Consider the following 22,625-nt stretch of genomic DNA (forward strand, 5'->3'; position numbering starts at 1 on the left):
CCTGCACTCTTCATTGAACCAGGGTTGGTTGGTCTCCTGGCTTGATGGTAATGGTAGAGTGGGGGATATGCCGGACCATGAGGTTACAGATTGTGGTTGAGTACAGTTCTGCTGCTGCTGATGGCCCACAGCGCCTCATGGATGCCCAGTTTTGCATTGCTAGATCTGTTCGAAATCTATCCCATTTAGCACGGTGATAGTGCCACACAATACGATGGATGGTATCCTCAATGTGAAGGCGGGACTTCGTCTCCACAAGGACTGTGCGGTGGTCACTCCTACCAATACTATCATGGACAGAAGCACCTGCGGCGGGCAGATTGGTGAGGATGAGGTCAAGTATATTTTTCCTTCGTGTTGGTTCCCCAACCAGCTGCCGCAGACCCAGTCTCACAGCTATTTCCTTTAGGACTCGGCCGGCTCGGTCAGTAGTGGTGCTACCAAGCCACTCTTGGTGATGGACATTGAAGTCCGCCACCCAGAGTACATTTTCTGCCCTTGCCACCCTCAGTGCTTCCTCCAAGTGGTGTTCAACATGGTGGAGTACTGACTCATCAGCTGAGGGAGGGCGGTAGGTGGTAATCAGCAGGAGGTTCCCTTGCCCATGTTTGACCTGATGCCATGAGACTTCATGGGATCCGGAGTCGATGTTGAGGACTCCCAGGGCAACTCCCTCCCTACTGTATACCACTGTGCCACCACCTCTGGTGGATCTGTCCTGCCGGTGGGACAGGGCATACCCAGGGATGGTGATGGCAGTGTCCGGGACATTGTCTGTCAGGTATGATTCCGTGAGTATGACTATGTCAGGCTGTTGCTTGACTAGTCTGTGGGACAGCTCTCCTAAACTTGGCACAAGCCCCCAGATGTTAATAAGGAGGACTTTGCAGGGTCAACAGGGCTGGGTTTGCCGTTGTTGTTTCCGGTGCCTAGGTCGATGCCGGGTGGTCCGTCCAGTTTCATTCCTTTTTATTGACTTCGTAGCGGTTAGATACAACTGAGTGGCTTGCTGGGCCATTTCAGCGGGCATGTAAGAGTCAACCACATTGCTGTGGGTCTGGAGTCACATGTAGCCCAGACCAGATAAGGACAGCAGATTTCCTTCCCTAAAGGACATTAGTGAACCAGATGGGTTTTTACAACAATTGACAATGGTTTCATGGCCATCATTAGACTAGCTTTTAATTCCAGATTTATTAATTAAATTCAAATTCCACCTTCTGCTGTGGTGAGATTCGAACCCATGTCCCCAGAGAAATACCCTGGGCCTCTGGGTTACTAGTACAGTGATAATACCAGTCCGCCACCGCCTACCCGCGGAACATATTTAAAGGAATAGTGAATGTAGAAATTTATATAAAGTGATCCTGACCCTCTCCCAACCACCCCCGATAAGCATAGAAGTAATTACCTGCCGTCTCCCCCCTTACCCCCCAAAACAATTACCTGTGCTGCCGACCTTCCTCCCGCCCCACAAAGTTCATCAAGTTTAAACTTTACCCCTGCCCACTACCCCCTATACCCTTTCTCAACTTGAGAAACATGCACAGTACAAAACAGTCACACATATGGAGCGAGCTCCCATGGGCTGCTACCCACATGGTGTCTGATTTGAAATGCGATTCATTTCGCTGATTTAAAAGGAGTGCTGCCTTCTGACTGCCTTCAGAGATGCTTCCATCTGGCTTCAAAAAGGAGATCTGTGCATTGCAGGCTGGCACAGTGCCACTCATACTTAGAAGTATAGTTTTGCTTCCGTCAAGGCAGCTTAGTGTATCAGGACCCGCACTGTCACCTGTGGATGAACTGGTTATGATTTTGCCCCGTGATTGTGTATCTAATTTTGTGCTATGGTTTTGAGTGAGTGATTTTAATCAATGTAACACATGATTTTGTTTGAAAATAGGGTTGTGGTCATGACTTGGGTGTATTTAAATAATCAGGAGATCATTAACTGTGGGCTGTGTTATCTGCCCCAACACAGCTGAGGTTACTCTTGCAAGAAACTCTGATGGATTTAAAGATGTCGGCATAATTTGGCAAGATGAAACTCTATTTAGCCAGTAGAATTTTCACGCTACTTCTCATGTAAGACTCAAGATGAAACTTCCCTCTATTTGCAATTATGGTTTTACTTTGATCAATGACTGGTTACAGGAAGCATTTAGACAGCATCTTTTAACAGCATCTTTTAAAGCCCCAAGGTGCTTCACAGAGAGAGCATCAGACAAAAGTGGATGCTGAACCAAAGAAGGAGGTATTAGAACAGGTGACCAAAAGCTTGGCTAAAGAGGAAGGTTTTAAGGAGGGTCTTAAAGGAGGAGTGGGAGCTGGAAAGGCGGAAATGTTGAGCGAGGAAATTCCAGAGCTTTGGACCTCGGCAGCTGAAAACATGGCCTCCAATGTTGAGTCGATGGCGTGGGGGATATACATGAGGCCACAGTCCGAGGAACCAAGTGTTCTGGGAGAAAAGCCATGAAGAGGTTGAAACATGAGGGTGACATTTTTGAATTGGAGGCACTGGGGAATTGGAAGCCAACGTAGATCAGCAAGGACATGGATTTTTAGAGGGGATATGCACATCATGAGAGTGGATTGACATGTTATGATTTTATTTTATGGTTCCGTGTGTGTGTGTATGTGTGTGTATATACACTTATGTGTGGTGTATATTACTGCAAGGGTCGATGCATGTGTTTGAGGCGTGTGCATGAGTGTGTAGGCATGCTTCACGTGTGCATGGTCGCAAAGCTGTGCTGTAGTAAGTTTATCATTAAATAAAGCACCATCATTATTACAGAATAAGGGAAGCAGTTAGCTAGTGTTTGGTTACTTTAAAATGTAATTCCAAGTTTGGCTGGCACCACGCCAGCTTGCCCTGCACAGATCTCCGCTTTGAAGCCTGTTTGAAAGCTTTAGTTCAGCATCTTATCTCTGACTATTATTGCTGCTTGCTGCTCATTATGTTAATATTTGCTAAGATTTGTTGTGACAGGTTATGTTGAAATAAGCAAAGATTCTACTACTATTTTCATATGATGGGAAAGGTTTATAACGGGATGTCCAGCTTGACTTTCTGAGATGCCGTGGAGTGAAATGAGGTGCCTCCCACAACAGCCCTTAGTGGGAAGGTTGTTGTGATCCATTCCATGGTCTGAGAATTATGGCCACAATCACACTTCAGTTCATCCCTCATCATCCACTTAAGGAGCAAGTGTGGTAGGTAATGATTTGTTGGCACTCAAGAACTGGCATGTCCTCTCCATTTGGGACTTGGTGCAAAGTTTTTCTGCTGACATCCACCCATTCTACGTCTCCAGATTTAGAAATGTAAGTGTCCATTTGTATATAACATTTAAAGGTATGGAGCAATTCGGTCTCCTTTAAGGAATAATCACTTTCACCCATAAATTTCCGTTTTACTTTTGTTGTCAGACTCTTGTCATGCAGAGGGAAGAGTTTCAAGTCAATGGAGTCTCTGAATAAAACTGTGTTGTTGAGGCTTCAAGCGGGAAATCCATTCAAGCTGGGAATAAGTGAACTAGATCCTTCTGTTTGGGAAGCTATTATTTTTCTTGCTTAAAGAGACATGGTTTACCCGAAATGTTGTTGGCAAGCCTAGTAGTTACTTCAGACATGCCCAATGTAACTGTGTGCATCCTATGGATTTACATTATGTCAGGCAAACACCCCACCTGCTAAGACTGAGGCACACATTATTTCGCCACATGAATATTAAAACTTTAAAAATTGCAAGTGCTTGACTGGAAAGACATTTGCATAGAACCAGACAATGTTGAAACACAGGGAACCAGTCCCTGCCCCGATACACAGAAGACACCTGGTCAAGTCAGTCAGTCACATGACCACCTGCTGGCCAACTAGGGGAGTTTTAAACTGGAAAAACAGATTTTGAAGCGATAAAGCCGTGTGCTCATGGAGTAAAGATCTCTCCTGGAACTGAAGCAAGAATTACAACCTCCCCTGTCTGCCTGCTTCCATCTCCTTCCCATGGAACTGAATCTTGTGAAAACACATGAAACTCAAAGAGAGAAAGGTTTCCTACGTGAACAAAGCTTTAAGAAGACTACTGGGCCCCAACGAAAAGCAAGACTACTTACAAAAGGACTACAGTGAGCTCGAAGCACTGTAATATTGCCTCAAACCCCTCTCTACTATATTTTCCTCTTCTCTTTTCTGTCCCTATCTGCATGTGATATCACATGCACATGCGAGCGTGGGCACGTTGTATATCCCTAGGCATGAACCGAATTAGAGTTTAAGTTTTAAGTTTTAATAAAATTTCATCTTTCTTCTTTAAACCTGAGAAAGTCTGTGTGAATTGGTTTCTTTGGGCTGAATTTTATTTGGGCGCCATGCTGCACGGTGGCGCTCTTTCAACTCGGCGCAGCACCTGCATTTAGCAGCCACCACAGAGCCCACGTGATATTACGCGCAGATGCTCATGAGCATCACTGCGCCAAGCCTCCCCCCTGATATTACGTGGGGAGAGGCAGGACCTTCGGCGCAGTGAGGAACCCTTTGACAGCTGTGCAGCAGGTGCTGGGGCCCCATTTTAAGCACCCAGCACCTGCTTCCTGACAGCTGTCAAAGATATACTTACCTGACTAATGAAGAGTCGGGCTGCTGTCAATCTGGCAGCAAAGCAGAAAGTCCTGCAGAAATCCAGCAAGTCAGGCAGCAACTATGGAGAGAGAAGCAGCGTTAACTTGTCCAGGTTCACAGACCTGAAAGTTAACTCTGCTTCTCTCTCCACAGATGCTGCCTGACCTGCTGAGTGACCCCTAGCACTTTACGCTTTGCTACCACATACTTACCCTGCTGTGTCCCAGTGTCCTGTGAAGTTGCGATCCTCTTCTCCCACTGAAGTGTAACATTCCTTCTTGTAGACGTGCTGCACCTGGGTGAATAAACTTAAATTTGTACATTCCATGACGTGAGACTTAAATAGACCATAAAAGGTATTACAGAGGTTGAAGAGAACACACTGACACAAATGGGAATGCACAGGTGTCACAGCAATGTAAATATGTCTCTCGTTAAATGTTCCTCACCAATATGTGTGTCCTTTTCTCTGTGTGAATGATGTGTGCCAGCATGTAGTGCCAATGTCACATCTCTTTGCACCATTGGCCCTTCAGAAGAGCCAATGTATGCAATAACATCATTGCCATGCCACCATTACACATGAGCATCTCCACGGATGCAGTGACATGGACATTGGCTCAGTCCAGCTGCTGCCTCTAATGGTTTACACAGGGATGCTGCAGATGTGGACTGGTGCACAGCAGGTGAGCGAGGGTGATGTGTGGTTTGCAGAGCTCATGTCGGTTCCTATGGAGCAGAGAGCCTTTGTCTGATAAGCCAGTTCCGTACATCCCTAGCTCACTGCTAGCCCTGCATGCAGAGCCTGGGTGCCATCTGCCCTCCCATGCGTCTTTCACGTTGTAGGTCCTCAGCGTCCTCATAGTCCGAGGAGGAATCCTGTTGACGTCTCTCCTCATCATGCGAGGCTTGGCCCCTAGTGGGTGCATGGTTGTGCAGAGCAGCAAAGAAAGGAGCTGGACTTTTCAGCCTGTAGTACACAGGCGTTGGAGGTGCTCTTTCAGCACGGTGATCTCCTGCTCAATGGTGGCTCATGTAGCTCAGTGGCTGGCTTTGATCTCTCTTCTGCAGCAGTGGTGGGAGCCATGTCTGCAAAGGATAGCCCTTATCTCCAAGAAGCCACCCCTCCATCTGAGCCAGTTCAGTGAACAGTGGTGGCAGCCAGGACTGGCGCAAGACCCAGGTGTCATGGCAGCTCCCTGAGAAGCAGTCACACAGTTGCTGCAAGCATCTGCAGTGTTCACATACCAGCTTCACCTAGACTGAGAGGGCTCCTTTAACAGTGACATCTGCAGGTGGTAGCCTGGCAGTAGGCCTGATGGCCACGAGTGTAGTCTATGAACATTACAACCTATGGTTGTCGGGCAATGGTGCCAGAACCAATAGCCATCTGGGCCTGGCTGTGAGAGTCTGTGCTGAAGTGGGCATCCTCCCACCCTCCGGTGCAGGGCATTGGTGACCTCCCTGATGCAGTGATGCACTGCTGACTGTGTGACCCCACAAAGGTCTCTGGTGGGTCCCTAAAAGGCTGCAGAGGTATCAGGCTTGAGAACCGCTACCAGTATGAGGAACAAAGGCATGGGATGTCCACCGGAGCCCATGAGGTGCAGGTCATCCTTGAGCAGAGCACAGAGACATGTCACCACCCTCTCTATATGCGCAATCTCCTCTGACGCTGGTGCTGTGACATCTGATGGCATGTCATGTGGGGCCTGTAGATGCACGGCAACCGTAATGGCGGGCTCCCCTTGGGGGCTGCTGCTCATTACTGGGGGCCTCTACGTGGATCACACCTGCCTGTTGATATTGCCTCTGGCACATACGGATCCTCATGTGCAGAGGATCACACAATGTAGGATGAGCCATATCTATTTCCATGTGATAAATAAAGTTGAACCCTGCATATATATGAAAGATCCTAACAGGGCATGGATTGGTGTTGACGGGTACATCAGTTGCTTCCTTGGATCAACTATGTGGCCTGCCATGGCATCGCCCATCTTGGCCAACACTCAGAGTGGCACAGCATGACCACATCAAGATGCGACCAGCTGTATCGATTGCCCCCACCATTCATATAACCTTAATGTTCCTGCCCTTACTGGCACAGGGTGCCAAGTGTGCCATTGCCCCCTAATAAACACAGAGCGCACACTGTTAATGGAGGGATGGTACACGGTACCTCCCTTCATGCCAGCATAGCTTTCCCTCCAGTAATCCCAGACCCCCTCCCTTTCAGAATGCAGAGTGAAACCCCTGTGTATTCCCCTCCCTCCTCCCTTCCATAATGCAGAGTGAGGAACCGTCGGCTTTTCAGATCGTGAACGGGACGGCAAGTGACGGTCGCCTGTTCAACGAAAAATCCGGCACTGTCGGTGGAGAGGCAGTGGGCTGCATAATCAGCAAAGGTAAATAATCATTACTATATGTTGATTGTGTTGCCGCCTTGGTGTGGCGGGGGGTGGGGCGCACCGAGGTCCCGCCGCGGCCGGTAATATGCGGTTGGCCCCTCTCGCCGTCACGGGTCGAGGTGGGCCTCTCCCGGCAACGACGACGAGCCAGTAAACTTCAGCCCTTTGTCTTATAATTGGAAAACTGTGAACAAGGATTCATAATAATGGGAGCTCAAAACACAGTGTGTTTAAAATTAAACCCTGTTACAATAAGACCAGGTGAAGATAGTAACAGACCCCTAGACACCTTTCGCACCTGGTTGTAACAATTATTATGTGATGTGTGTAGGATATCATCATGATGGAAATTACACAATAGTTTTCGTTCTGTAAATTACCTCAACTGCCCACCCTCAAGCAAAACAAATTGTGAAAAAGTTTCATGAAGGGCGTTCCATTTGATGTCATCGGAATTTTCTCAACTTCTGTTAAGGCAGGTTTAAAAATCTGAGAATCAGCACACCAGATAACAAGACCTTGGACCGAGGACACATAGATGGGAAGAACTGCAACAAAATAAGAAGTGTGAGTCTGTGGGATATCACTATAGTGTTCAGGGAGGGACAGAGTACCACGGTGTACGAGAGTGTGTGCAACCATTACTTCTATCTGTGTTTGTTTTGGCCTGCTGAATTCAAGTGGTTTTGTATCCTCTGTGTGTGCGCAAGAGAGAGAGAGAGTGTGGGGAGAGAGGAAGAGGGAAAGAGGAGAGTGGGAGAGAGAGGGGGAGAGAGCAGGGGAAGAGAGGGAGAAAAGGAGGTGAGAGAAAGAGGAGAAACAGAGGGGAGGAAGAGAGGGTGTGGGTGGAGGAGATTTGGGGGTAGAAAGGTGGGGAGAGCCACAGATGGGGGGGCAGAGAGAGAGGGAGGGGACAGAGTGGGGAGAGAGAAGGGGGGAGAGAGAGTGGGGAGAGCTGGGAGAAAGAGGGAGGAGGGGGGTGTGAGAGGGGGAAGAGAGGGAGCAGCGGGGACTGCCAGAGAAGAGAAAGGAGGGGGGGTGGGGAAAGAGCTGGGGAAGAGGGGGAGGGGGCAAAGGGGGGAGACAGATGAAGGGAGGAAGTAGGAGAGGGGAGTTTTTTATTTGTTCATGGATTGTGGGCATTGTTGGTAAGGCCAACACTTATTACCTATCCTTAATTGTCCTAGAGAAAGTGGTGGTGAGTCACCTTCTTGAACCACTGCAATTTGTACAGTGTAGGTACACCCCATTGCTGTGAGATAGGGAGTTCAGGATTTTGATCCAGCAATGATGAAGGAATGGCAATATGTTTTCATGTCAGGATGGTGTGTTACTGGAGGGGAATTTGCAGGTGGTGGTGTTCCTATGCACCTGCTGCCCTTGTCCTTCCAGGTGGTAGAAGGTGGAATTGGAAGGTGCTGTCGAAGGAGCCTTGGTGAGTTGCTGCAGTGCATCTTGTAGATGGTACATACTGCTGCCATCATGTGTCAGTGGTGGGGGGAGGGAAAGTTTAAAGTGGTGGAGAGAGTGCCAATTAAGCGGGCTGCTTTGTCCTGGATGGTGTCGAGCTTCTCGAGTGTTGCTGGAGCTCTACTCATCCAGGCAAGTGGAGAGTACTCCATCAAACTCCTGACTTCTGCCTTGTAGATGGGGGAAAGGCTTTCGGAATTCAGGAAGTGAGGTATTTGCCAAGAATTTTCAGCCTCTGACCTGCTCTTGCAGCTACAATATTTATTTGGTTGGTCCAGTTAAGTTTCTGGTCAAGGCAGACCCCCAGGATGGTTGAGTATTAGGCGATGGTCATGCCATTGAATGTCAAGGGTAGATGGTTAAATTCGCTCTTATTGGAGTGAGTGCATTGCCTGGCACTTATGTGGTGCAAATGTTCCTTGCAACTTATCAGCTCAAGCCTGAATGTTGTCCAGGTCTCACTGCATGTGGGCACAGACTGCTTCATTATCTGAAGAGTTGCAAATGGTGCTGAACACTGTGCAATTGTGAGCAAACATCCCCACTTCTGACCTTATGATGGAGGGAAGATCCTTGAAGAAACAGGTGAAGATGTTTGTGCCTAGGATATTGCCCTGAGAAACTCCTGCAGCAATGTCCTGGGACTGAGATGGTTGGCCTCCAATAACCACAACCAACTTCCTTTGTGTTCAGTATGACTTCAGTCAGTAGCAGAAGAGAGGGAGAGACGGAACTGTATTTTAGATGCTATAGGGACAATTATAACCCACCCAATGGGATTGAGTTGGGTGTCTTCCCAACGGACTCCTGCCCGCCACCGTTTTAACTGCCAGATTTCTGGCAGCATCTGGCGCACTCGGCCGAGGCAGGTGTTAACCTCATCAATATGTAAATATTAGGGTCCTATGATGCAATTTGGACACCAGCACAATTTTAACTGCTGATTTTGCAAGTCATGCCCATTGCTGGGCCCATTGGTGGGAGGCAGGAGAGGGGCCAGAACAGGCCCCCACAGTGAATACATTTAGATTTTTTTAGTTTTTTTTCTCTGAGGGCTCAGAGAAGCAGGAATGTTCCTCAGACCACACCAGGAAAATCTGGGCCTCTCCCACCCCAGGCTTCCCTCTCTCTTTCCTGTCCGCAATGCCCCCTCTGGACCAACCCACTAACCACTTACCTCAGTGCTGGGTATCATTGCCAGACGACCCTGGCGATAACTGCCTGACTGCCCGGAATTCCATTCCAGACCACCTACCAGCAGGGGCTTCAAACCAACATGGCAAACTGGGTCTGGGAATCTGCCAGGTCTCACACTGACACCCATCCTGTCCTGTGCCCTCTTGGCTCCCACCTAGAATTAAAATCTGGGCTCAAGTGTTTGAAACCACACTGTGAGATATTAGTAACAAGAGTATTAGTGTGAAATTGCTCCATGTGTTGCTTTAACAAAGGTATGAATCAGTTGGTCAGAATATCAGAAAAAGCCGTTGATGCAGTTTTTTCTGTTAGTGAGTAAGCTGGATCCCATACTGGTTGTATCAGAATCTGTTTTATTTGAGAATGTTGTAGCAAGGATCATATTGTAACTTTACTTTGCTGAATAACAATAACATTTAATTTACATGGAATTCTAGCCCGAGGGTAGGTTGTAGGGTTGCTCAGTGTTAGTGAGTCACACTGCATTGCAAAATTCTGGAGAACCATAGCACATCAGTGATTTATTTTAACACTTTGATTGCACATTTTCCAAAAGGAAATTCCTTCTCCATGCCACAAACAGCCTTACACCGAAGGCTGGAGACACTGCCAGGTTTCCTGTACTTCCCTCCTCCTCTGTTCTTCGGCTATAACCATTTGCAACTTCAATGTAATTCTTGACTTGTTCCATTATCACCTCCATTTGCATTGCACCATCATCACTTTTGGCATTTAATCACTCCTGCCTTCCACCCTATCACAGACCTTCCCTTCTGTCCTTTATCTGCCCCCTTTCCCCTGGCCCTGTGCTTGTTTAAAAGCTGTTAAATCTCTAACCTTCCAGTTCTGATGAAAGGTCATCGACCTGAAACGCTGGCCCCAATATTTACCGGGTCGTTTGTTTGGAGTGCAGAGCAGAGGAGTTATGGGCAGTAAACCCAGAAGTGCGGATTTCATGAATGTTCTACAGTTACAAACCTTTACATTTTTCCTCCATGTTTCCCACCTGACAGCCAGGCTGATCGACAGGCTGCTCGACGGGTTGATTGACAGGTTGACCGACAGGCTGATCGACAGGCTGCTCGACAGGTTGATCGACAGGTTGATTGACAGGTTGATTGACAGACTGGCTGTCTGTCAAGTGGACAAGGCCACCGCCAAGCTGCAGGTAGGGAGAGATCGTTGTCAGGGATTCTAATGCAGAGGGAGAAGAGATTGTGGAGGAGTGGAGATGGTGGTCTGGGGGAGACCTCACTGTCAGAGTGGGATCGAATACGGTGGTCTGGATGGAGATCCAATTGCAGGGGTGGGTTGCAGATATCGTGGTGGGGTGGAGAGGGCAGTCGGGGTAGAGATCGCGAGGGGTTAATGAAGGTAATTGAGGAGGATGTGCGATCATGGGGTGGGATACAGACAGATGGGGGGGGCGCGGAGGGGTGAACGGTTTACAGCTTGCGTATTAGGCCTGGAGGAAACACTCTGCTCCTCCTGGCCCACAAGCAGTGCTGTAAAGCACTTACCTAATGGATCCATCTCTTCTCACCTCCTCTTACCTGTTGGGTTTCCCAAGACGAGGGAAACTTGACCGACATGAGTTAAAAATACAAAGGTTGTCACAATGGAGGCATGCAGCTTCCTTAAAAGACTTTACCGACTGACCCCTGCCTCCTGAGAGCCGATTGATTGCCAGCCCCCATCTCTCCTCCATTAAAACCAGAAATGAACTGGTTTGAGGTGCTTTGGAGTGACGTTTGAAATGTTCAACATTTCAGCTTCTCACCTGACCCAAACTTATCCAATTCTGAACGGCTTTTAATTTCAAAGAAAGAATATGATTTCCTTCCTTGTAGCCAAATTCAGGGCTGAGTTCATCCAGGAACTAATTGTAGCGCTGCTTTGAGATCAATAAACTCGTTGTAGAAGCAGAGGGTGGGATTTTCCCAGAAACGGGGAGGTCCTGATGTCGGGGAGTTTTTCGGTGGCTAGCAGGCTCAAGCGGGACACCAGACTTCACCCGCGATGTTGTCAGGAGGAGGCAATCAAGAGCTGGCTGGCGGGGGATGTGGTTAGTTAATGAAGGCAGGTGGGCTTTCCACACTGCTGGCTCAATCAGAAGGCTGGCAGCTCTGGAGCCTCGGCAGCACCACCGAGAGAGGTAACTGCTGCTGAGGCAGCAGGGGAACCGTGAGGGTGCCTTTATTTTGAGCAGGCTCCGGCGATTGGAGCGGAAACCCCAGCAGGAGTGTCGGGGCTGCGGGGGAGGCCCTTGCTGCTGGCAGCCCCCTCCTTTGGCCATCTGGCTCCAATGACCTCTTCCCTGGGAAGCCGTAGGGAGGCTGCCTCCTTGCAGCTGATGGCCTCCCCATGTGGCGGCCATCTGCTCCGTCACCAGCAAAATGCCAACGGCCTGGGAAAATGGTCCAACCGTTAATTGCCTGAGTTGGCTACCTGCCTCCAGTTGGCAGGCAGCCGAGCCACTGGTGTTCCCGCTGCTGGGAAACTTCACCGGTGGCAGGACTCCATTGGGGAGTTGTCCCGATGCGACTCCCTGGTTTCTTAGCAGCACCCCCCCCCCTCCTAACCCACCACTTGGGGGCCGGTAAAATTCCGCCCACTGATTGAGCTTGGGGCCTCTCTCATCTGTGCTGCTCAGTATCACATTATTTACCCACTCAGACAGTGAGGGAACTGCTGTGTCCCTTTAATTGACACCAGATTATTTAGAAAGACACATCTGTATATTTACTGGCAAATTCACCAATGAAGGTTTTCATAACTTTCTTGGTCAGTTCTTACCTGATCGACGCAAAGAAAGTATTTATTCTTAGGTTATAGAACAACTCCTTCCAACAACAACAATTTGTATTTATTTAGCACCTATAGTAAAATGTTCCAAAGCACTTTACAGGAGTGTTATCAAATAAAATTTGACAGTGAGCCACAGAAGGAGATATGAGGTAGATGACCTAAACCTTAGTCTTATCATATATCTTCATCTCTCTCTCTCTGTCTCTTTGTCTCTGTGTCGCTCTCTCCCTCTGTGTGTGTGTGTGTGTGTGTGTGTGTGTCTCTGTCTCTGTCTCTCTCTCTCTCTCTGTCTCTCTCTCTCTCTCTGTCCCTCTCTTCTGTTAACTACCGAGTGGTCGAAAGAATGCACTCGCTGACCTCCTTTAGCAACCAGTTCCGAAACACCTCGATTTTAAAATTCTCACCCCCGGTCCCTACCCGTTCAAATCCCTCCATGACCTCATCCCTCCCTGGTTCTGTAACCTCCTCCAGCCAGACAACACTCTGAAAATTCAGCATCCCTCCAATGCTGACCGCTGGTCCATCCCCTACTTCCTGTCCCTCGACCCATCAGGCCCCAAGCTGTGAAATTTCCTCCCTAAACCTCTTTGTAACTCCACCTCTCTCCTCCTTTAAGAAACTCCTTTAAAGCTACTTCTTTGGCTCAGCTTTTGGTCACCTGTCCTAATGTCTCAATCTTTGGCTTCGTGTCAATTTTTGTCTGATTACTCTTCAGTGAAGTACCTATGTTAAAGATGTTACGTGATTGCACGTTGTTGTATGGATGGATTCTTGCTTCACTAATTTTTCATGCCACTAATTCACGGTCTCTGGTATGATGGGATAGTGCCAAGCAGAGCCAACATGGAGAGAGAGGAAGTCACACTAAGGATGTGAAGTTCTGCCACGTCATAGGATCTGGATGTATCGTCAGATGACATCTAATTGAATATGGATTTTTCCTCATTTTAGGATGTTTAAAAAGGCAGTGCAGCACCTTATTGCGCAAATCGATTCCGGAGGTGGTATGATCCCAGTGGCCAGTGCGTATGACTCAGACAAGTATAAACCTCTGCGCCTGGTCTGCAGGAGAACAAACGGCCCATTCTGGAGAAAGCCCAAGTATTGCTACACTGAGTTCGAACTGAAACATGTATTGGTTGATGAAGACAACTTGGTGCCAGGTGAGTTACCTCCTGTCCAAGAGTGAGTTCATTGAGCAATATTGTCAGGGTCCTCAACAAAACAGGCAGGCAGAGGGCTGAATGAAGAGTTTTGTCCATTTTGCCAAGTCCTTTTCTCCCTAACGTTTTTATCTCCTTTCCTGAAAGTGTTGACTCGTGTCGGTTTACTGTTTTGCCAGTCCATCTGGTACTCACCCAAGTGGGCAGTCTTCACACATGAGGCCAGATAGTGAGTCAGGTGTTTGTGGGTTCAAGTCCCACTCCAGATCATAATCCATGGTGATACTTCAGTGCAGTATTGAGGGAGTGCTGTAGTGTGGGAAGTCCCATCTTGCAGATTGAACCCTTAAACAGAGCTCCCATCTGCTCTCTTACGTGGGTCCAAAAGATCCCATGGCACTATTTCAAAGAACAGCTGGGGAGTTTTCCCAAGTGGCCTGGTCAATATTTATCCCATAACCAAGGCCAATAAGAAACAGAAAATGTTGGAAATATCCAGCAAGTCAGGCAGCATCTCTGGAGGCAGAAACAGGGTTAATGTCTCAGGTCGATGACCTTTGATCAGAAACAGTCTGTTTCTCTCTCCACAGATGCTGCCTGACCTGCTGAGTATTTCCAGCATTTTCAGTTTTTTTTTTCAGATTTCCAGCATCCACAGTATTTTGCTTTTGTATCAATGAGAAACAGATGGTCTGGTCAATATCACATTGCTGTTTGTGGGAACTTTCTGTTTGCAAATTCTTACATTACAACTATAACTACAGAAGAAGTATTTTAGGACATCCTGAGACTGTGAAATTACCTGTATAAATGGGAATTTTTCTTCTATTTGATATCGCAGCAATGCCTGATCCTCCGCTATCTGACATCCATATTTAGGTCATTGGATAACAATCAAGAAGGGGAACTCAAGCTGATTTTTTCCCACTTTAGCATTTGGAATAATTGGAGTACCCTAATTGATGCCTCAACTCAGACCACCTAACTGAACATAGATTATGGGTTGACCCCAGAGCTTGCTTGTGTCTGTAATTCAGAAGCCCATCATGTGGTGTTTTTGCTATTAACTTAATCACAGAGCATTCTTTTAAACCCTAATGGAAGATCTTGCAGAGTCTCAGCACGGGGAGGGTTATTATTATTGATATCTGCATAAAGAATGATCAAAATTATGGAAGTGAACTTTACAACATCTGTCATAAAGTGAATTTGTGCTCTCAACCTCTTGTTCCACTGAGCAACTTCTCGGAGCTGTGTTGCTATGGAAAAGAACTGAATGGAACTGAGGAGTGGAAGGGGGGGGTGGGGGGTGAAACTGTGGAGTGGAGAGGTTGGAAAGGGGAGCGGGATGGGGGAAAGAGGTAAAATCAAAAGGAGATCCAGTCCAGGCCTCTCCCATCATGGTCACAGTTTTTGCTCAAGGATAAGCTGAGAGGTAACCAACCATGGCTTTCTTTTTGTCAGAGGAGTAAAGTACGACAGCATCAGTTTAGGAAACACTGAGCCTATTTGAAAATCTATGGAGGAGAAATACAACTTGCGCCTAAAATAATTGGCAATTGCTCTGCACCATCCTGAGGCCCAAGCTAAAGTTAGGCATTCGGACTCATTTCAGTGGCAGCAATGAGCTGTGGACACTAAACAGGCTACAAGGAGGCAAGGCCACCTGTTGAGTTTAGATTGGGCAGTCTCTTTGCAGGTTATTCAGACAATTCTAAAATATAAACCAAATACCACCTGGCGTAAGTAGACAGCAATTTGTACTGTATTTCTCCATCTTAAAGGGTTTAATCATTGGTTATATAAAGTCAATAAAGATTACAATGAATTGCCATCATTAGAAAAGATAATTATACCAACAACAACAACTTACATTTATATAATGCTTTTGATGTCCCAAGGCACTTCTCAGGAGCATTATAAAACAAAGTATGATACCAGGCCACAAAAGGAGATATTAGGTCAGATGACCAAAAGCTTGGTCAAAGAGGTAGGTTTTAAGGAGTGTCTTAAAGGAGGAAAGCAAGGTGGAAAGGTGTAGAGAAGGTATTCCAAAGCTTGAGGCCTAGGCAACTGAAAGAGCGGTGGAGCGATTAAAATCTGGGATGCACAAGAGGTCAGAATTACAGGAGTGCATGTTATTTGGAGGGTTGTGGGACTGGAGGGGATTACTGAGATAGGGAGGGGCAAGGCCATGGAGGGATTTGAAAACAAGGTTGAAAATTTTAAAATCAAGATGTTGCTTGACCAGGAGCCAATGTAAGTCAACGAGCACAGGGCTGAAAAGGGAACAGGACTTGGTATGAGTTAAGACATGGGCAGCAGAGTTTTGGTTGACCTCAAGTTTGTGGAGAGTAGAACATTCTACGCAAAGAAAATTGCGCAACCACAAAGCTGCCCTCAGCCCCGTTTTGCACGCCTCACCACTCCTTGTTTTTGGTTTGGAATTTACAAAAGGTTGAAAGGCTGGGTGTCTATTCCTTTCCTCACATCTTTCCCCTTGTATCTCTCCCCTTCCCTCTGTTGCTTCGCACTGTGTGCTATTGCTGGTTGCAAGGCATTAACATCAACTTCAGTACCAGTGGGAAAGAGATTTCACCTGGCAATTGTTGCTGTTACTGAATGAAACACATTCAAAAAACACAACAGTGGGAAAATCTCAGCCTTGTTACATTTTAATGAGCACTTCATTTAATTTTATACAGTTCAGCAGAAGGAGTTGTCCTTCAGTTTCTTGGAGGCAGTGGATGGATTGATCAATGGGAAGGCAAAGGTCGATTTAGATCTGCTATCAGGAAAAGTTGAATGTATGAAAGCCATGTGCAACACCATTGAACTTCAAGGAACAGAACAACTTTATGTCAATATCTCAGACCTAATTGAAAGTTTGAAAAAACGGTAACGTACAATAATGAGGATATACCTTTAGTGGTCATTTTTTGATAAAGTTGCTTTAAAATGGATCAATTGTTACTATAATACAAACATATGAAATTGACAGACTGGAAAAGACAGGCTGGTCCATCAAGCCTGTCCCATATTTGTGATGGGTAGAGCATCACTTGTTCTTTCCCCCTCTTCCCTCAACAACTAGGGTTAGTACATTGTCAATAGAGAACATTTCACAGTTTTTAGCTAAACAAGGTTTAAAATTGTGTTAAAATGAGCTTTGTGGAACTCATTAAAAGATTTTTTTGGGGGTCGGGGGTGCCGTACAATGTCTTGAAGTAAGCTACATTCTTACCATTCATAGAATCAGAGAATAGTAAGTACAGAAAGAGGCCATTCAGCCCATCAATTTTCTGCCAGCTCGTTTGAGGAGCAATTCATTTAGTCCCACTCCTTCGTAATTTCCACATATCCCTGCAATTGTTTCTCCTTCAGGTATGTAATTCCCCTATGAGAGCTACTGTTGAGTTTGTATCCACCAGGCTATGAGGCAGGACATTCCAAATCCTAACCACTCATTGTGGGAAAAAGGTTTTCTTCATATTCTCTCTGGCTGTTTTGTCAATCACCTGAAAACGGTGTCCTCTGGTCATCCATTTTTCAGTGGTTGGAAACAGTTTCTCTTTAATTAATCTATCAAAGCCCTTCATCATTTTCTTGTCATGCATCAAATAGTAATAGGTCAATTGGTGTAACAGACTCCAGGTGTACCTGGAATCATCTAATGATGTTAATGGTGTCCTCTAATTCTAGGGTTGTCATTGGGTTTGGATACCAGGATATCAGGTAGATTTGTAGATTGGATGTTGTGAAATTCCACTTGTTTACAATTTTCTTTCTCTTTCAGAAAAATTGGACGCTCTTGGGAGCTGATTAAAAATAGTTACTCAGGAGATCTCTGCGTGGTAACCGAAGCATTAATGGCTGTACAGCCCATCACAGTGAAGAAAGTTAATAAAGGGGGATCAGAATTGCACATCACATTACCCTACATCTCCAAGGTAAGAGTCGCTGCAACCCTTGGGCATGAAATGACCAATGACACCAAGTCAGTATTTCCTTTCCAGGACTGCTATGATTTCCCTTCTACATAGATGAATGAAAAGAAAAAATGGTTAAAGAAAAAAGGATTTTTTTGTAAATAGAAGTTTTGGACATGAAACCATCTACTGGTCCATCCAGCCTGTTCTAAACAGATGCCTTGTGCATCACAACACAATAGCCTGCATTTATATAGAGCCTTTAATGGACTAAAATGGCTCCAAGCACTTCACAGGAGTGTTATCAAGCAAAATTTTGCACCCAAATCACATCAAGAGTTATTAGGACAAGTGACCAAGTGTTCAGTCAAAAAAGGTAGATTTTAAGGAGTTCTTAAAGGAGGAGAGAGTGAAGAAGTTTAGGGAAGGAATTCCATAGCTTAGGTCCTAAGAAATTGAAGGCATGGCCTCTAATGGTGGAGCGACTAAAATCTAGGATATACAAGGGCCCAGAATTGAAGGGTGGCAGAGATCTCAAAGGGTTGTAGGGCTAGTAGAGATTAGAGAGTTTGGGCATGGCAAGTCCACGGAGCAATTTGAATACTACCCACCTCACCTGAAGCCATGTAATGTCCTGGGAGAGGTAATAAACCAGAGTAAAAATCCAAACCAATTAGCAGGAAAAAGATCTGGAAAAGTCTGCACTGAAACCTCTTTGGTGATCAAAACTAGTACTGGAGACCACCCTGGCCCTGATTAACATTATAAGGTTACTGAGATCAACCTAGCTTTGGAGATCCTGAAAAAAAAACAAGAAAGTTCAAGACGGTTAGATACATCTTTGGACTACAGAAGAACTTAACTCAATGGTCATGCTCTCTTAGTTTATGAGGGTTGTAAATCTCTATTGTTCCATGTCTCATGTTCATTTCATCTTTTATGAGTATGCCTTTTTTAGGCAGGTACAAAATGCTGTATTTCGACAGAGAAGACACTGAATATTCCTAAAGGAACGGTCCTTGCCTACAAAGTGTGGGACCTGACTATTTCAGAAGATGACACACTCAGTAAGTGATTGTTTTTTTTTATTTAGAGATACAGCACTGAAACAGGCCCTTCGGCCCACCGAGTCTGTGCCGACCCACAACCACCCATTGATTGCGCAATTGAAGTGTTTCATCGATTTCCCCATGCCAGACACATTCCCTTCTAAAGGTTTGGGCAGTAACCCAGCACGATGCCTCCTTCTGTAAATGGCAGCTCCATGCTGGAAGTCTCTTGCTGGCGAGCCTTTTCGATTGCTTCTAACTTCTGCTGTAGTAACTTTTTTTAAATTGAGAAACTATAGTGAAGAGTCAAGGCAGAAAAGGATAAAACTGGAAGACTTTGTAAATCAGGAACTAGTGACTAGGCAACATTAAGCTTGGCTTTTAAAAGCCCGATGATTATAGCAAAAGGAAAAAAAATCAAGGAAGGGCTGGAATTCTCTTACTCTGGAAGTATGAGAGTGGGAAATGGTGTGATGAGCATTGATTTCAACACGGCAAACAAGCCGGCAGTTAGATGAGTGTCTGGGACAAGGGGAACAAGAGAAAAGGAGCCATAGTGTGGACAAAATAGAAAGAAGTGGGAAAGGCTGTGTCAGCAGGAGCTTGGTGAACACAAGAGAGAGGTGGGGGGGTCATCTATAAACAAGAGGTTTTTTTCGCATATCCTTTCCAGGTATGTGAGAAGTATGCCCAGATATTTGAAGTTTTGCACGGACTTGGGCTTTGGAGCTCAGACACTTGGCCATCTTTCATGTGTAAATATTGGTGAGAATTTTACCATGAGGGACATCATAGCCAAGCTCCATGTGCTCACTCAACATCCACATATGTACAGGTGTCAGTGGACAGTATTCAGGAGTGGGAAGTATGGCTGATTTATTTTTTCTTCCTAGTCCAGGGCCAATTGCAGTGTCCCTACCTTTGTCCCAGATATCACGAGCTAACTCAGCTCAAAGCAAGGATTGAATCAGGAACCTACTGTGTCAGCAGGGGTGCTTTTCACTCAGTAAAGGGCCTCACTTTCCTTGCCTTCTACATTATCTGCAAAATACCAGAACTTCAGAAGCAGTTCAGTCGCTAAATCGTACATTTAACCACTTCAATAAATATCAGAAGCTCCATCAAGTAAATATTTCTGTGTACACAAGATAGTAAAATATTCGAAGTTCGTGGCGAGCAGCTCTTACAGGCTTCCAGGTTTCCTTTAACTCAATGGCTCTATTTCTTTTTCTTTTTCAGGAATCTCAATACCAAAAAAGAAGAACCTACCAAAGTCTTGGTTGTGTCTTGACAATATAGACGGTACAGTCTCTGGTGTATCCAGTAGGAAAAAATTGAAAGATTAAGCAATGGTGGTGTTGTGTATTAATGAAGAATTGAACAACAAAATGTAAAGCCAGAGAATGAAGGAATGTAGTTTCAGCTCCTCCATTCCAGCAAAACAATGCCAGCTGTGTCTCAGTTGGTAGCACTCTGCCTCTGAGTCAAAAGGTGGTGGGTTCATGTACCCACTCCAGGACTTGACACTCCAGTGCAGTCCTGAGGGTGTGCTGCACTGTTGAAGGTGCCATCTTTCGGATAAGATGGTAGACCAAAGGCCCCGTCAGGTGGACATAAAAGGTCCTGCAGAATTGTTTCAAAGACTAACAGGGGAGTTATCCTCATTGTCCTGGCCAATATTTATCCCTCAATCAATATTCACTTAAAACAAGAGTCTGGTTATTATCACATTGCCGTTTGCGAGAGTTGTGTGCAAATTGGCTGCCGCGTGTCCTACATTTACAACAGTGACTACACTTCCAAAGTACTTCATTGGCTGTAGAGTGCTTTGGGACATCCTGAGTCATGAAAGGCGCTAAATAAGTGCAAGCCTTTCATTTCTTTCAAAATAGTCTGCAATCAAAAGGCAAGTTTCCATATGTAACGATGACTCTCAACACTGCCTCACCAGAGCTTTTGGTGTATCAGACAACAAGACCTGCAACTCAACATTGACATTCTATGTGGCTCATCCCAGCACTTATGTGCTCTGATGCCGACTCCATCAACCTCCTTGCGTGGTTGCTTGGCTAAGCCTGATGGTGTGCTCTCTTGTTGTTCTCTTTGACTGTGAGCTGAGCTTTATTGCACCCCCCCACCACTCCCACCGCCCCCCCCACAATCCAGTCTCTCATGAAAGCCATCTCCTTCCACGTTGACAGTATTGTCCAACTAACTGCTGAAACTCTAGTCCACGCTATCATTCCCTTGAGAATCAACTTTTTAAATGTTCTCTATGCTGTTGTTCTGTCTTCACCCTTCAGCTATTCGAAACTTCTACAGTTTGAGTTCTCCCTAAATTTGGTCTCTAACAGCATTATCCTTCAATGGTTCTCTATGTCCCAAAAAAATACGTTTGAGATCTTAATTTTCAGTTTTACATTCCTCTGTGGCATTCCCCAGTCTATTTGGGAAGCTGCCAGTCATAGCCACGACTCAGTGGTTGCTTGCTCACATCTTGAGTTGGAAGGTTGTGGGTTCAAGTCCCCCTCCAGGGATTTGAGCCGATTGGAAAAGTAAAATACTGCAGATGCTGGAAATCTGAAATAAAAACAGAAAGTGATGGAAATGCTCAGCAGGTCTGGCAGCATCTGTGGAGAGAGAAGCAGAGTTAACGTTTCAGGTCAGTGACCCTTCATCAGAACCTGAGCAGATAATTTAGGCTGACACTCCAGTGTAGTACTGGGAGAGTGCTGCACTGGCAGAGGTGTCATCTTTCAGATAAGACATTAAACTGAGGCCCTGCCTACCTTCTCTAGTGGACATATTAGATCCTGTGACATTATTTCATTGAACAGAATATATGCAGCAAAGAGCAGGGCAATTCCCCCTGGAATCCTGACCAATATTAATCCCTCAACCAACATCACCAAAAATAGATTTTCTGGCCATTATGTCAGCACTCCCTTGTATTGCACTGAAGAGTTAACCTAGATCTCAAATGCCCAAGAACAGCCCTAACGAGCCCCTACCGTATTATCACTAACAGGTAAAGGCCAAAGTGTGATCCAGTGCTTCCGAAGCCTTTGCTGAGCTTGCCCACAAATGAGCTGACCTTGTCTCATAATACAAAGTCATCTCGTTATAACATTTAAATCTTGTTCCTCGTGTGTTGCTCAGACTGTGAGAGAGTCCATGGACTTCCAGTGCAGCAGTGTATAGACCACTGCTCCAGAGGAAAATTGGTCTTTTGAGGCACCAAAGCTGAGCGAGAGTTAAGTTGGATTATCCTGGTGGAAATTCAGGTCACCCAGTTTACCTCCTGCTCCCCTTATGTGCCTTAATTTTCCCCCAGGACAGTGGCCGGTCCAAACTTTTTCTACAGTCCCTCCCTTGCAGCCCCCATTTGTGACAGGAGGTGAGCAATTGTAACCACATTATCTGTAGCAAACCAATTACATTAAAATGTGGGGTCTTACTGAGACTTCCGCACACTGTCTACACAGACCCCTTTGTGTTGGCTGGACAAATTGGGGTGTGCTAGGTAATTTAGATGTACAGTCATCTTCGGGGCTTTCATGCCTGATTACACAGGGAGCTGAAGCCAGATTTTGTACCATTGTGTTATCAGCCCATAGAGATTTCTCCCAGCCTTCAGTGATATTTTCATGTGTTGATTTCATAGAATCTTATCGCACAAAAGCAGGTCATTCTGTCCATGGTGCCTGTGCCGGCTCTTTGAAAGAGCTATCCAGTTAGTCCCACAACTCCACTCTTTCCCCATAGCCCGACAAATATTTTCTTTTAAGTATACAGCCAATTCCCTTTTGAAAGTTACTATTGAATCTGCTTCAGGCAGTGCATTCCAGATCATAACAACTTGCTGTGTTTTTTTTAAAAAGTCTCCTCAACTCCCCTCTGGTTCTTTTGCCAATGACCTTAAATCTATCTTCTCTAGTTACCAACCTTCCTGCTGGTAGAAACAGTTTCTCC

General features: G+C 45.9%; 1 protein-coding gene across 4 annotated transcripts in view; it reads left to right on the top strand.

Annotated features, from left to right (window-relative positions):
- The window catches only part of LOC137348179 (gasdermin-A2-like), a 47,262-nt gene that overhangs the window by 14,013 nt on the left and 10,624 nt on the right, over positions 1-22,625 (top strand). Inside the window, exons 2-8 of one of the 4 annotated variants that reach the window (XM_068013497.1) lie at positions 7,513-7,604; positions 10,718-10,872; positions 13,464-13,675; positions 16,381-16,573; positions 17,472-17,625; positions 18,563-18,671; positions 19,893-19,955. In XM_068013497.1, the coding sequence (XP_067869598.1) occupies positions 13,465-13,675; positions 16,381-16,573; positions 17,472-17,625; positions 18,563-18,671; positions 19,893-19,955 (730 nt within the window). In that variant the 5' untranslated portion in view covers positions 7,513-7,604; positions 10,718-10,872; position 13,464. The remainder of the gene's footprint in view (positions 1-7,512; positions 7,605-10,717; positions 10,873-13,463; positions 13,676-16,380; positions 16,574-17,471; positions 17,626-18,562; positions 18,672-19,892; positions 19,956-22,625) is intronic. The other 3 variants (XM_068013498.1, XM_068013496.1, XM_068013499.1) reach the window with 3 other exon arrangements.

Source organism: Heterodontus francisci, chromosome 33, assembly GCF_036365525.1.
Source record: "Heterodontus francisci isolate sHetFra1 chromosome 33, sHetFra1.hap1, whole genome shotgun sequence".
NCBI lineage: Eukaryota > Metazoa > Chordata > Chondrichthyes > Heterodontiformes > Heterodontidae > Heterodontus > Heterodontus francisci.